The 15,147-nt window shown below is 43.0% G+C and overlaps 1 protein-coding gene across 4 annotated transcripts in view; it reads right to left on the minus strand.

Annotated features, from left to right (window-relative positions):
- The window catches only part of ETF1 (eukaryotic translation termination factor 1), a 74,435-nt gene extending 59,951 nt beyond the window's left edge, over window positions 1–14,484 (minus strand). Inside the window, exons 1-2 of one of the 4 annotated variants that reach the window (XM_029583488.1) lie at window positions 14,309–14,484; window positions 14,120–14,212 (exon numbers count right to left, since the gene is read on the minus strand). In XM_029583488.1, the coding sequence (XP_029439348.1) occupies window positions 14,120–14,205 (86 nt within the window). In that variant the 5' untranslated portion in view covers window positions 14,206–14,212; window positions 14,309–14,484. Of the gene's footprint in view, window positions 1–14,028; window positions 14,213–14,308 lie in introns of those variants that run through there. The other 3 variants (XM_029583489.1, XM_029583490.1, XM_029583491.1) reach the window with 3 other exon arrangements.
- Window positions 14,485–15,147: the final 663 nt, after the last annotated feature.

The raw sequence follows: 15,147 nt of genomic DNA on the forward strand, positions 1-15,147 counted from the left end.
AGTTTTTGCCTCTACAGCCAACTTCTTTTCAAATTCTCTCTTAGCCTGTCTTATCAATGTCTTACATTTTACTTGCCAACATTTATGCTTTATCCTATTTTCTTCTGTTGGATCCTTCTTCCAATTTTTGAATGAAGATCTTTTGGCTAAAATAGCTTCTTTCACCTCCCCTTTTAACCATGCCGGTAATCGTTTTGCCTTCTTTCCACCTTTCTTAATGTGTGGAATACATCTGGACTGTGCTTCTAGAATGGTATTTTTTAACAATGACCACGCCTCTTGGACATTGTTTACTTTTGTAGCTGCTCTTTTCAGTTTGTTTTCTAACAATTTTTCTCATTTTATCAAAGTTTCCCTTTTGAAAGTTTAGCACGAGAGCCTTGGATTTGCACACTGTTCCTCTTCCAGTCATTAAATCAAATTTGATCATATTATGATCACTATTGCCAAGCAGCCCCACCACCGTTACCTCTCTCACCAAGTCCTGTGCTCCACTGAGAATTAGATCTAAAACTGCTCCCTCTCTCGTTGGTTCCTGAACCAATTGCTCCATAAAGCTATCATTTATTCCATCCAGGAACGTTATTTCTCTAGCGTGTCCCGATGATACATTTACCCAGTCAATATTGGGGTAATTGAAGTCTCCCATTATTACTGCACTACCAATTTGGCTAGCTTCCCCAATTTCTCTTAGCATTTCACTGTCTCTCTCACCATCTTGACCAGGTGGACAGTAGTATACCCCTATCACTATAGTCTTCCCCGACACACAAGGGATTTCTACCCATAAAGATTCAATTTTGCAATTAGTTTCATGCAGGATGTTTATCCTGTTGGACTCTATGCAATCCCGGATATAAAGCGCCACACCTCCTCCCGGGTGCTCCTCTCTGTCATTGCGATATAAATTTGTACCCCGGTATAGCACTGTCCCATTGGTTATCCTCTTTCCACCATGTCTCTGAGATGCCAATTAAGTCTGTCATCATTCACTGCTATACATTCTAATTCTCCCATCTTACTTCTTAGACGTCTGGCATTAGCATACAAACATTTCAAAGTTTGTTTTTTGTTTGTATTTTCATTCTGATTTTTAATTGATAGGGATAAGTTAGAATTTTTTAGCTCAGGTGAGTTTTTAGTTACAGGCACTTGGACTATTTTTCTAATTATTGGAACCTCACTGTCGGGATGCCCTAATTCTAATGCATCATTAGTATCCTTTGAAGATACCTCTCTCCGAACCATGCACTGCTGAGCGACTGTCGGCTTTCCCCTTTGTTCTAGTTTAAAAGCTGCTCTCTCATTTTTAAAGGTTAGCGCCAGCAGTCTGGTTCCACCCTGGTTAAGGTGGAGCCCATCCCTTCGGAAGAGACTCCCCCTTCCCCAAAAGGTTCCCCAGTTCCTTACAAAACTGAATCCCTCTTCCTTGCACCATCGTCTCATCCACGCATTGAGACTCCGGAGCTCTGCCTGCCTCTGGTGACCTGCGCGTGGAACAGGGAGCATTTCAGAGAATGCTACCCTGGATGTTCTGGATTTAAGCTTTCTACCTAAGAGCCTAAATTTGGCTTCCAGAACCTCCCTCCCACATTTTCCTATGTTGTTGGTGTCCACATGTACCACAACAGCCGGCTCCTCCCCAGCACTATCTAAAATCCTATCTAGGTGACGCGTGAGGTCCGCCACCTTCGCACCAGGTAGGCATGTTACTAGGCGATCCTCACGCCCACCAGCCACCCAGCTATTTACATTCCTAATCAAATCACCAACTATGACGGTCAACCTAACCCTTCCCTCCTGGGCAGTAGGCCTTGGGGAGATATCCTCAGTGCGAAAGGACAATGCATCACCTGGAGAGCAGGTCCTTGCTACAGGATCCTTTCCTGCTGCACCCGGTTGGTGCTCTCCCATCATGAGACCTTCTTCCTCCAAGGCAGCACCAGGGCTGCCAGTCTGAAGTTGGGACTTGACTACTATGTCCCTGAAGGTCTCATCTATATACCTCTGTCTGCCTCAGCTCCTCCAGGTCTGCCACTCTAGCCTCCAGAGATCAGACTCGTTCTCTGAGAGCCAGGAGCTCTTTGCATCGCATGCACATATACAACTTCTCACTGGTGGGTGAGAAGTTGTACAAGCCATTGTGGATATACTACTGAAAAAAACTTGATAACTTGATTAAAACTTTATTAAAAATGGATAACCGTAGCTGTACTCAACCAAATGCACAAGGAATCCCAGCAAGATCATAGATGCTCATATCTAAGGACTGGGCAACGGCTTACCCGTAAACCTCTTGGAATCGATATTCACTTCACGGACAATTCCTTGGCACTGTTCTTGGGCAGCCATGGGTGGGATGCTGAGTCATCTATCTACACTAAGGAAAATGAAATTATCAAGTAAATAATTTCTCCATTTCCTAGCGTGTAGCCAGATGGATTCAGGACCAATGGGATGTACAAATCGGGGCGGGAGGCTGCCCGCAGTCCGGTTAACACCACCCTCGCAAAGGCTGCATCCTCTTGGGCCTGAATGTCCAGGCAATAGAACCTGGAGAAGGTGTGCAAGGAGGTCCATGTCGCCGCTCAGCAGATGTTGACAGGAGACAGCAATCTAGCTTCCGCCCATGATACTGCCTGAGCCCTAGTGGAATGAGCTTTAACCTGAAAAGGTAATGGCTTTCCTGCCTCTATACAGGCTCCCGTGACTACCTCCTTAATCCAGCGAGCTAGGGTAGCCCGCGAGGCTGGTTTCCCCTGCTTCCTTCCACCGTGAAGGACAAACAGGCTGTCCATCTTTCGGACCAGTTCTGAAACTTCTAGATACCGCACCAAAAGCCTACTAACATTCAAATGACAGAGGCGGTATTCTTCCACGTCCTTGGGTTTATCCAGGGATGGTAACAAAATGGACTGATTCAAATGAAAGTCCAAGACTACTTTGGGCAAGAAGGATGGAATGGTACAAAGTTGTAATGCTCCTGGAGTAATCTGGAGGAATGGCTCCTGACACAAAGCCTGTAGTTCAGAGATGCGACGTGCCGAGCATATAGCCACCAGGAACACTGTTTTCAAGGTTAATAAATGCAAGGAAAGACTATGCAGTGGCTGAAAGGAGGACCCTCTCAAAAACTCCAATACTAGATTAAGATTCCACAAGGGGGGTGGCCAGAGGTGCTTCACCCTTTCAAAAAACTGGCCACGACTGGATGAGCCGACAAGCGGGTTCCATGCGCCTTGCCCCTGAAACAGTAGAGCCACTACCTGGACCTTTAAAGAGTTAAGTCAAACCTTTATTCCAGTCGTCCTGCAAAAAATTCCAGAATTAGTGGGATCTTGACAGTCCAAGGGGAAACACCGTATTCCTCGCACCAGGCCTCAAATACTCTCCAGACCCGCACATACGCTAGGGACGAAGAGAACTTGCGCACGCAGAGTAAGGTGGCAATTACTTCTGCCAAATATCCTCACTTTATCAGGCAAGCCCTCTCAAGCGCCAGACCATAAGAAAGAACAGAGTTGGATCCTTGTAAAGGACTGGTACCTGCTGTAGCAGGTTCCCATACCGTGGGAGGCACAGGGGGTCTCCACCAGGAGTCTCCACATGTCCACATACCACGGACACCTGGGCCAATCTGGAGCTATTAGTAGGACTAATCCCTTGTGGTGCTCGATTCTGCGAATGACATGGAAGGAAAGCATATAGCAAGGTCTGTCGAAAGCGATCTCTTCTATCTGCTGGAGACAGAGAAATACTGAAGGGCTGAGGTCACTGCAGGAGTTTATGTAGGGTGACATCAGCTTTGAAGCCTGACCATCTCTATCTGCTGGCAGGGGAGCATTGCTGCTGGCATTGGTCCTGAGTCCATCTGGCTACATGCTAGGAAACTGGCTGTTGGAACATATATCTTTAGCAGTTGAGACCAGAATAACTAGGTATATAGGATAAGTCACTTGATCCTTATCTGCCAACATCTACTATGTTACTATCAAGAATCAGACAGTAGCCAAGATGTTAGGAAAAGGCTGAAGATGGCTGAGATCACAGAGAAGATGTTGGAAAGAAGATTGGGGTAATTTGGACTTGTGGAAAAAGAAAATTTATATCCAAAAGGTACTGGAAATGGAAGACAGGGGCAGAGGCGTAGATCAATATCATTTACCAGAACATCCAGGCTATGGCTTAAGCAAGAGAACTGTGTTTGACCAGCAAGCATGCCAAAGGATGACTGGACTACAGACTCCCACGTGGTGAGAAACAAAAAGGTCACTGCTTCCAATGTATACCGCTGAAAATATACAGAGGAGACACAGCTCTTCACAATTTTGTGGTCAAAGATTTCTTCAAAACAGAGCATAAGCCATGACAACCCTCCCTCGGATATCACTCAAAGACAGTATTAGTAGAATGGGATTTAAAAATTGAAAAGTAAGCAAACTCTACCCATAAGGTAAAAAGGAGCTGAAAGGTACAAAGTAAAAATTAAAAAAATAAAGTGATGGAAGGAAAGAAAATATGACCAAGGCATGAAAAAAAAAAAGATATAGGAAACTGGCAGAACATGCAACAACTTTTAAGCCTTGTAGGACAGCTGCCCACAAGCTGTGTTCTCATACAGTGTGGAAGCCAACAGCATTGACACTATACATAGCAACACAGTAAATGATAGCAGACATACATATGGCCCATCCAGTCTGCCCAGTAAGGTTTTAGGGTTGCAACTGCCACTCAGTGCAAGTTACCCAGTGCTTTAATTCTTGGAGCCTAGTCAGAAGCAGACTGTTCCCATTACTCAGCAAATGAATCTATACGTTGCTTCTGCTGTGCTCCCATCCCAAACCAGTACGTAGTTCTAAGAGCAGCTTATCAATAAAGTTTAGGTTCCTCTAACTCAGCACCAATTTTTGTACACAATCATAGATGGGATGCTAAATTTTAAAATGTTAGTATTCAGTGGGTAGTTCTTTGATGGGCCTTTAAGCAACAGTTTGGTTCACTGTGGTTTTAATACCAATCTACACCTATATAGGTTCTTCTTGAGTACTTAACACCACATTGCTCACTTCATGCTATACTGTACACGAGAAAGTATATGTTCACATTTAGCCAATTCCCCTACGATGATTATGCATTTACATTAGCTTGGGCATTTTCTCTTCTTCACTTATGCTCCTTCCTCCTATGCACATGAGACTGCGTTGTCCAAGTATCAAAGTACAGTACTGACAAACATTAAACAGGATTTCTAACCAGATATATTATAACCAGGTCAGACTAAGCCCAGTATCCTGTTTTCAGAGGCCAATCCAAGACACAATTACCTGGCAAATATCCAAACATTAAATAGATCCCATGCTACTAATGCCGGCAACAAACAATGGCTATTTCCTATTAATAGCAGTTTATGAACTTCTCCTCCAGAAACTTACAAACCTTTTTTCAACCCAGTTACACTAACTGCCTTAACCACATACCCTTGCAATGAATTCCAGAGCTCAACTGTACGTTGACCGAAAAATAATTTTCTCCAATAGTATTCAAGGTGTGGTCTAACCATGGAGCGATACAGAGGCATTATGACATCCTCCATATTATTTGCCATTCCCTTCCTAATAATTCCTACATTAGCTTTTTCGATCACCACAGCACACTGAGCCGATGAATATAATGTAATATCAACTATAAAGCCCTTCTTGGGTGGTAATTCCTAATATGGAACCTAACATTATATTGACACCCAATCTTCCAGACTTGCAAGGTATCACAACTACTCTGAATGACTGTCAGCTGCAAATCTGATCACATCACTCGTCGTACCCCTTTCCAGATCATTTATAAACGTATTAAAAAGCAATGCTCCAAATACAGATCCCTAAGGCACTCCATAAGAACATAAATACCATACTGGGCCAGACCAATGGTCCTTCAAGCCCCGTATCCTGTTTCCAACAGTGGCCAATCCAGGTCACAAGTATCTGGCAAGTACCCAAACATTAGATAGATCACAAGCTACTATTGCTTATTAATTACCGTAATAGTTTATGAATTTAACCTCTAGCAACTTGTCCAAACCTTTTTTAAACCCTGTAACACTAACTGCTGAAACCATATCCTCTGGCAATGAATTCCAGAGTTTAGCTATGCTAAACTCTGGAATTCATTTAATGGAATTCTGTTAATGTTATTATTGTAAAGCTTGTTCCTAAGTTATTATTATTATTATTATTATTATTATTATTATTATTGTAAAGCTTGTTGCTAAGTTATGTTACCTTGTGAACCGAGGTGATGTTTTGCAAACGTGCCTCGGTATATAAGAAACCATTAAATAAATAAACAAATAAATAAATAAATAATGCGCAGAGTGAAAGGATTTTCTTCAATATGTTTTAAATGTGTTACTTGCTAACTTCAGGGAGTACCCCCTGGTGCTTCTATTATCTAAGAGAGTAAATAACTGATTTACATTAACTTGTTCAAGTCCTTTCATGATTTTGTAGACTTCTATCATAGCCCCCCCCCCCCCCCAGTTGTCTTCTCTAAACTGAACAGCCCTAACTGCTTTAGCCTTTCCTCATAGGGGGCATAGAATGGCTGCCCTATCATTTTGGTTGCCCTTCTCTTCACTTTCTCCAGTGTAACTATATCCTTTTTAAGATGCGGTGACCAGAACTGCCACAGTATTCAAGGTGCAGTCTCACCATGGAGCGATACAGAGGCATTATGACATCCTCAGTTTTTTTTTCCATTCCCTTCCTAATAATTCCTAACATTGTTTGCTTTTATCACCACAGCACACTGGGTTGACGATTTCAATGATTTAGCTGCTATCACACCTACATCTCTTTCCACTGCGAAAACAGACCATTTAATCCTACTCTGTTTCCTGTCTTTTAACCAGTTGCAATCCATAGGACATTTCCTCCTATCCCATGACTTTTTAGTTTTCTTAGAAGCCTCTCATGAGGGACTTTGTCAAACGCCTTCTGAAAATCAAAATACACCATATCTACCAGTTCACTTTTATCCCTCGTTTATTCACCCCTTCAAAAAAATGTAGCAGATTTGTAAGGCAAGTCTTTCATTAGGTAAATCCATGCTGGCTGTGTTCCATTAAACCATGTCTATCCAAGTCCTTCGTTTTATTATTTATAATAGTTTCCATGATTTTTCCCGGCACTGGTCTATAGTTTCCCGGATCACCTCCGAAGCCCTTTTTAAATATTGGGGTTACATTACCACCTTCCAATCTTCAAGTGCAACAGATGATTTTAATGATAGGTTACAAATTACTTGTAATAGGTGTGAAATTTCATTTTTTAGTTGTTTCAGAACCCTGGGTTGTATACCATCTGGTCCAGATGATTTGCTACTCTTCAGTTTGTCAATCTGGTGTACTACATCTTCCAAGTTCACCATGATTTAGTTCAGTTCATCAAAATAGTTACCATTGAAAACTCTCTCTGGAAAGGTAATGTCCTCATTAGTAAACACAAAAGCAAAGAATTAATTTAGTCTTTCCGCAATGGCCTCATCTTCTCCAAGTGCCCCTTTAACCCCTCGATCATCTAATGGCCCAATTGACTCTCTTGCAGGCTTCCTGCTTCGGACACAGTTAAAGCTTTTCTTATGAGTATTTGCCTCTATGGCCAACTTGTTTTCAAATTCTCTCTTAGCATGTCTTATCAATGTCTATGCTTTTTCCAACTTTCTTCAGATGGATCCTTCTAATTTTTGAAGGAAGATCTTTTGGCTAAAACAGCCTGTCACCTCACCTTTTAACAATATTGGCAATTGTTTAGCTTCTCTTCCACCGTTTTTAATACGAGGAATACATCTGAACTGTGCTTCTAAGATTGTTAAAAAAATAAAACAAAAAACATGTCCATGCCTGTTGCACACTCAACCACTGTGGCTGCACCTTTCAGATTTTTTTCTAACTATCAAATTATCAAAATGTTCCTTTTGAAAGTGATGTGCTAGAGTAGTGGATTTACTTATCCCCTTATCACTACTGCCAAGTTGCCCCCACCACCGTTACCTCTCTCACCAACTCTTGTGCTCCACTAAGAATTAAATCTAAAATAGCTCCCTCTCGTCAGTTCCTCAATCAATTGTTCCATAAAGCTGTCATTTATTCCATCCAGAAACTTTATTTCACCAGCATGTGCCGATGTTACATTTATCAAGTCAATACTGGGGTAATTGAAATCTCCCATTACTGCACTACCAATTTGGTTAGCTTCCCTAATTTCTCTTAGCATTTCATCATCAGTCTTATTTTGGGAAGTGGACGGTAGATTACTCCTATTGCTATACTATTCCCCAACACACTTGGGATTTCTACTCAAAGATTTGATTGTGCATTTAGTCTCTTGTATGATCTTTATCCTGTTGGACTCTATACCCTCCCGGACATAAAGCGCCACCCCGCACCAAGTTGATCCTCCCTAACATTGCAATATGGTTTGCACCCTGGTATAGCACTGTCCCATTAGTTATCCTCCTTCCACCATCTCTCTCAGATGCAAATTAAGTTCACCTCATTGTTCACTGATATACACTAACTCTCCCATTTTAAATGTCAGAATTCTGGCATTAGCAAACAAACATGTCAAAGTGTGTTTTTTGTTTATATTAATAACCTGCTTTTCAGTTGGCAGGCATAATTTGGAATCTTTTAGCTCAGGTGATTCTTTTGTTATAGGCACTTGGACTACTTCTCTTATTATTGGACCTCTCTGTTGGGATGCTCTAACTCTAATGCTTTACCCTTTGAAGATATCTCCCTCCTAACCATGCACTGCTGAGCGACTATCTGCTTTCCCCCTTGTTCTAGTTTAAAAGCTGCTCTATCTCCTTTTTAAAGGTTAATGTCATTAGCCTGGTGGAGCCCACCCCTTTTCATCTGATTGTAGTCATTTTGCCAGTAATGTCCCAAACATTATAGTTATGTATGGAGCAAAAATTTGCATAAACAGTTCTGCTAAGATATTTTTACTCAAAAGTATTTTGTTTAAAAGGCTGTACAAGTGCTAACTATAGTGATAGTGGGAAGATGCTATGGCTTGGCAGCTGTGCAATGTACTGCCAGCCAAGAGACCTTGGCTTGGCTCTCCTTGCACATTGTGGCAGTAAGGAGCTTATGCCTTAACAGCGTGGGAAGTGACCTCCCTCCACCCCCACTGTAATTATAAAGACACTGACAGAGTCAAGTTCAACTGCTGAGAAAGTTTTTGCTGCAGCCCTTGATTAGCCAGCAGAATGGCTCAGGGCAACTGCCCTTGGGAGAAAAAAGAAAGAGAGATACTAAGAAAATTAGCATTTGTTTGACAAGGGAATATGAAATTCCCTCAATCACCAATAGGATTTCCACAATATGCGGAATCCCAAAATTGCTTTGCTTTCAAAACATGTGAAACCTATTCAGCTCCCCTTAACTTAGCATTCAGACCCATAACACAAGACATCCAATAAAATTTAGCTTTATATTGATTATTCTTGACTTCTCCATTCATCTGATGTGTGGCATGCACAGATGTATATTTGTTACAGGGGTGCATTCTAGGATTGTGCGCAGTAAATACCAAGATTATTTTTTGTTTTGAAGATTAACCCAGGAGTGGAAAGGTTCAAATCAGTGGGATTTGAAGGAATTTAGAATAGCTCAGTTTTAGAGGAATTCATCTGTCTGGGGTTTATCCAGGCAGCAACAACAGAAAGACAAAGTCATGAAAATGTGAATACTAACTGTAACGAGGTAGTAAGAGCAATTAAAGGAAAAGAAGCAAATCCAAGATAGAGTTGTGTGGAAAACACAAGTGGGAGGCATTAGAACAAGAATTTGTGGGAAAGGAAAAGGCCCCACCAATATTCTCAAAAATGAAATAAGAATGATCAAATGTATCAAAAGCGGATAAAAGATCAAGCAAAGTAAGAACAGTATAACTCCCAAGACAGGAAGGGGAATTGGGTGGGTGAGCCAGAATTACCACTTTGGGGCTCACAAATCAACTACTTCTAGCTGCAGCAAGCAAGCTCAGGATTGGAAAAATCTTCAGGTATGCCATTGGCCTATGATAGTATTGTTAGCCTCTTCATCACTTCCTTTGTGCTCTCTGTCTCACCCACCCCACCTCCGAAATATAATCCTAGCTGAACCCCTGTCCTGACACTAGCAGTAGGAGCTGTAGAGCAACTCTTCTTACTGACAGGTACCACCTTCTTTTGTCAGCTTCAATATGATCTACACAGGGCCCAGAAGTCTCACCAGTCATGCATTTAAACCTCAAACTGAAGCCAGAGGAGGCAACAGATATAAATACTTTATTTTTAAGAACATAAGAAATTGCCATGCTGGGTCAGACCAAGGGTCCATCAAGTCCAGCATCCTGTTTCCAAGAGAGGCCAAACCAGGCCACAAGAGCCTGACAAGTACCCAAACACCAAGAAGATCCCATGCTACTGATGCAATTAATAGCAGTGGCTATTCCCTAAGTCAACTTGATTAATAGCAGTTAATGGTCTTCTCCTCCAAGAACTTATCCAAACCTTTTTTGAACCCAGCTTCCAGAGCCTTATTGTGCATTGGAACTTGTTGCCAGAGGATGTGGTTAGTGCAGTTAGTGTAGGGTTCAAAAAAGCTTTGGATAAGTTCTTGGAGGAGAAGTCCATTAACTGCTATTAATCAAGTTTACTTAGGGAATAGCCATTGCTATTAATTGCATCAGTAGCATGGGATCTTCTTGGTGTTTGGGTAATTGCCAGGTTCGGCCTCTGTAGGAAAAGGATGCTGGGCTTGATGGACCCTTGGCCTGACCCAGCATGGCAAGTTCTTATGTTCTTAAATATGAAGTATTCTTTGACTTCTATCAGTGGGAGGAGCCTGGGCTGGATGGTGGTGGAGGGATGAAGACTGGGGCAGATGTGGGGTAGATTATTGTGCCAGGGCCTGGGGAGGTCCTGTGCATGCTGGTTTACCCTGGTTCTTCCATCTCTCCCCACCCTGGTTCAGTTGGACACTTTAAAAACATTTCTCTAACTTGCGAATCAGTTTCTGGAAGGTTTCAGACTAGAGATAAGAACAGATCATTAGGGGCTGGCCCACTGGCCATGAGAGACTAGGGTTCGCTTCCTGTGCCAGGACTATGCAGAGGCAGCATTCCTAGACCCTTGGAAGTGGGAGGGACAGCAGGGGAGGTTCAGCCATTACTTAATGGCAACACCTAGTGGTCAGATTCAGGGTCCCTATCAGTCAGGTCGCAGATGGAGTTGTGCTTTGTTGCCTCATGACTTTTGCTGTGACTGCTAGAACAAACTGGGAAGGACACAGGCAGGGTTCCCCCCCCCCCAACATTACAATTATAAATAAAGCCCTGTAGCACTGCTGCTCAAGAGAGGTTGGTTTTGACTCTGGTGGAAGCCCTGAAATGAGAAAACTTCCTGGCAAATAAAATATAAATTAAATCACTAAGTACAATTTGTAAGGGAAGAAAGAGACCAAACTGTTTCCAAACTTACTTTTCATGGAACAAATTGATTTAACAGCCGATACAGGAGCCCAAAGTCTTACACATGTTAACAGTCACTACTACTCTGTTTCACAGAAAGTAAAATGCTGGAGCAATCCGTTTAGATTAGTAAACCATCATAACAAATGACACTTTTCTTTCAACTGGTTCAATACACTATAAAAACATTTTATAGAAAAACACCTTATATAACAATGTCTTAGTGCAAGTTCTGTTTGTATAAATTTGTCTTGGTTAGCGCTAGCTAGTTTCTTCATGAATCACAAACTAAGGGAGGCCATTTTCCGAGATTTGTCTATCTACTTACAAATGTTAAACGGTTAATTGCAACAGCAGATGCATGTTTCCCTAATACAAAATGTTCAGGTACCAAAACACAAAACACTAATTTATCAGACAGTAAACTCCTAGTTCTTTGTGGTAATAAGAATTCCAAACAACTCTTCTGGCCTAACAATTCTGATCAAACTGAACAACTCAGTAAATGTAAGACCCTCAAGATTCAACGGCACCCAGCATGCTCCGTACCCAGTTTCCAATCACAAAAACCCCTCTGTGCCTCCGATGTATATTTTCAAAATTTATAGGATGGCACATCCTGACTATGCTGGTCTTCGACAACATCACAGTGAGGAAGTGCAAATCCACAAGTTTTGCAAATGCTCAAGGGCAGCATGACCAATGAGATTAGATGTCAGTGAGGGAGATTGCCACCTGAAAAAAGTGATACAACTGCAAGGATTCCTGCTGACCCTAGGAACAATGTTGTTGCTTTTTCAGAACTTGGCCAACCCCTGGATTACACTATTTTTGAGAGTGAAAGAATCTTATATTCCCTACCTGCCTGATTATTTGGAAAGAGGTTTGATATCTGTGTGCTGGCAGATACTCAACATTTCTGAGTTATTAAGAGGTCTGTACCTTAACAAGGAGCTCTCCCCAATGCTCAAGGGACACAGCAGACTGTTTTATTAATGCCCCTCTCCCTCAGAGTTACCTAAAAGTTCTCCATTACTAGGGGCTTGCGTTTCCACTATCGTTATTCTCAGGGAGTTTAAGATTTCACTCAAAACAGTGCTTATGTTACCTTCTAAGGGATTGTCTAGTTCTCAGAACCCCCTATATGCGTATATTACTTATCGCCTCTCAGAACATGCAAAATTTTGTTTTATATCCATGCCACCACTATTTCAAACATATGAAAGATATACATAACTCCCTGAAGAGCTCCTTGACCACACAATTCTGTTTTTCTTGACCCATTCAAATATATAACCATCATAATTAGTAGCTTGTTCCTCCAGGTCTCCATTATTAAAGCAGAGACATGTTTGATGACACTGCATTAACAGCAAGGTGACCACATAGCTCCATTTCAAAAAGAACAAGTGAGCAAATCTTGGTTTTACCCTGCTGCATGCACAGGGCTTTAGTCCTGATTTTATTTTTAAAAAGAAAGAAGCCAGACCTATATTTTTATGCATGCAATGGGGTAAAACCATAACTACCTTAGCTTGACCTTCTTGACTTGGAGCTGTATAGTTACCATAATTATCAGGAGAGTACACTATGATGCCTGTTTTATGATTTGAATTTAGAAGAGGATGTGACATGGAAACTCTGGTACATCAACACCCCCTTACAGCTTTCCATTATTGGAGATCTTGGCAATATGCGAGTCCCACCCTCCTACTTTTCCATTCCAGATGCATTCACTATCCAACCGGAAATTTGTGATGTGTGTCCTACTAACAATGCTCCTTTATCCAAGACCTTCAAGTCCACTTCCACGTGAATACCATGACTGCAAGATGTTCATTGACTTGATTTACAACCTGAACCCAGTTTACACTCCTGCTACTGCAAGAAAATTGGAACTACAAGTCCATAATGGTAATAGGGCGCACACACACACAACTGGATCAGCCTGTCCGAGCTGATCTGGGTCCTATCACAGTCATACTTAGGGAGCTCCCAACATCACACCACTGTTTAAAAAAGGATGGATGTTGTGCGTGTCCTCTGCTCATTCTAGATCTCACTTTAATTTTAGGTTGGGGAAGAAATGGAGTAGAAAATATGATCGTTCTGTAACGTAGCCCCTCTCGGAGGAGCTTCCTGTCCACCAAAATTATTTGCTGTAATAAGGAAACTCCTTGAACCCTTACAAAAAAAAACCAACTGGTTTTGTAAGGAAAGGGAAATACACATTAAATATATCCTCTATTTTTTCCTTCATTTGTAAATGGGGTTTAGTGGTTGTCTGTGCAACAACCTGAACGACCCTTTTGGCCTCCCATTACGCTTCCACTTACCCAAACCTATCCCGTGTTCTGTCACCTCACGTTACCGGAGGAAGGCCCCACCTCTCAGTGAGCACTTCCCAGGCTGACACTCTGGCATTTCGCCTGTGATCCTAAAGCGTGCGGGCGCACCATCGCCGCCACCCCAGTTCAGCCAACGCCACCCACTACAGCGACGGGACCCGGCCTACCATGCTACGCTACGGCTGCCGCAGAACCACTCCCGGGCCCGCACATCCCTCGTCACTCATGCCCCGGCAGAGCCCTGGCTCCTCGCCTCACCCTCGTGCCGCCTCCAAGCTCTTGATTAGCTTCTTAATCTTCCAGATCTCCACGTTCCTGTCGGCAGCACTCGGATCGTCCGCCATCTTCTCGCTGCGGAAGGGGAGAGAGAGAGAGCGTTACCTCGGCTCCCGCCACAGCCCCTGCCCGTTACCCCCGCCCACCCCGCGGCTGCAACCAGCCGCTCACCTCAGCCCCGCACCCCGCCTGCCTCGCGGACTCCGCTCGCGCTCCTCCGGCCTCTCCTCGCACTGGGGCTCGCGCCGCTGACGTAGAAAACCGGCTTCTTCTCTCCCAGCTGCATGTGTTGCAATCCCTTGCTCTTCACATGGGAGGGGGCTGACGTTGACCTCACTTCCGCTTGCTACTATCCTTCCCGCGGTTGGCTCAGTTATTTGAAGTAAGGTGAAATGTTATTGGAGCATTTTGCCAGGTCACCACCGGGTCCGCTGCAAGGGCTTGTGGCGGATGTAGTATTTTTCGTTGCTTAGTGGTGTCCGGGCTGGGAAGTTTGAAGTCTGGTGAGGTATTGATTCAGATAGTGGCGACCTGGTCGGTGGAGTTAGCACTTTTTGTTTTACTTTTTTCGTATTTATAGTCCACCTTCCTTGATTGGTCAGCTACTTCAAAGCGGATTACATTCAGGTACTATAGATATTTCCCTGTCTCCAAAGGGCTCACAATCTGAGGGGCCGATGCGAAAATGTAAACTCAGCACAGTGCACAATGCAACCCTTAGCTGAGCACATATTCTCCAAGGACAAGCAGGATGGTAGTCCTCACACATGGGTGACATCATCAGTTGGAGCCTGGCAAGGAAAACATTTGGACTGACACGCTGAGCATGTCCAGCATGCCACTGTCCAGGAGGGGTCCCTCTTCAGTTTGGTTTTTTTTTTTCCGCGAAGCTGAAGCCTTGTGGCTCTGGAGCTCACGCTTTTTGCTGTGGAAAACAACTTTTTTTTTTCTTCTTTTCTGAGCCCCGTCGGGTTTTTTTCTCTTGGTATCAGTAAGTTTCTTTGGTAGTT

Source organism: Rhinatrema bivittatum, chromosome 18 (genome assembly GCF_901001135.1).
Source record: "Rhinatrema bivittatum chromosome 18, aRhiBiv1.1, whole genome shotgun sequence".
NCBI lineage: Eukaryota > Metazoa > Chordata > Amphibia > Gymnophiona > Rhinatrematidae > Rhinatrema > Rhinatrema bivittatum.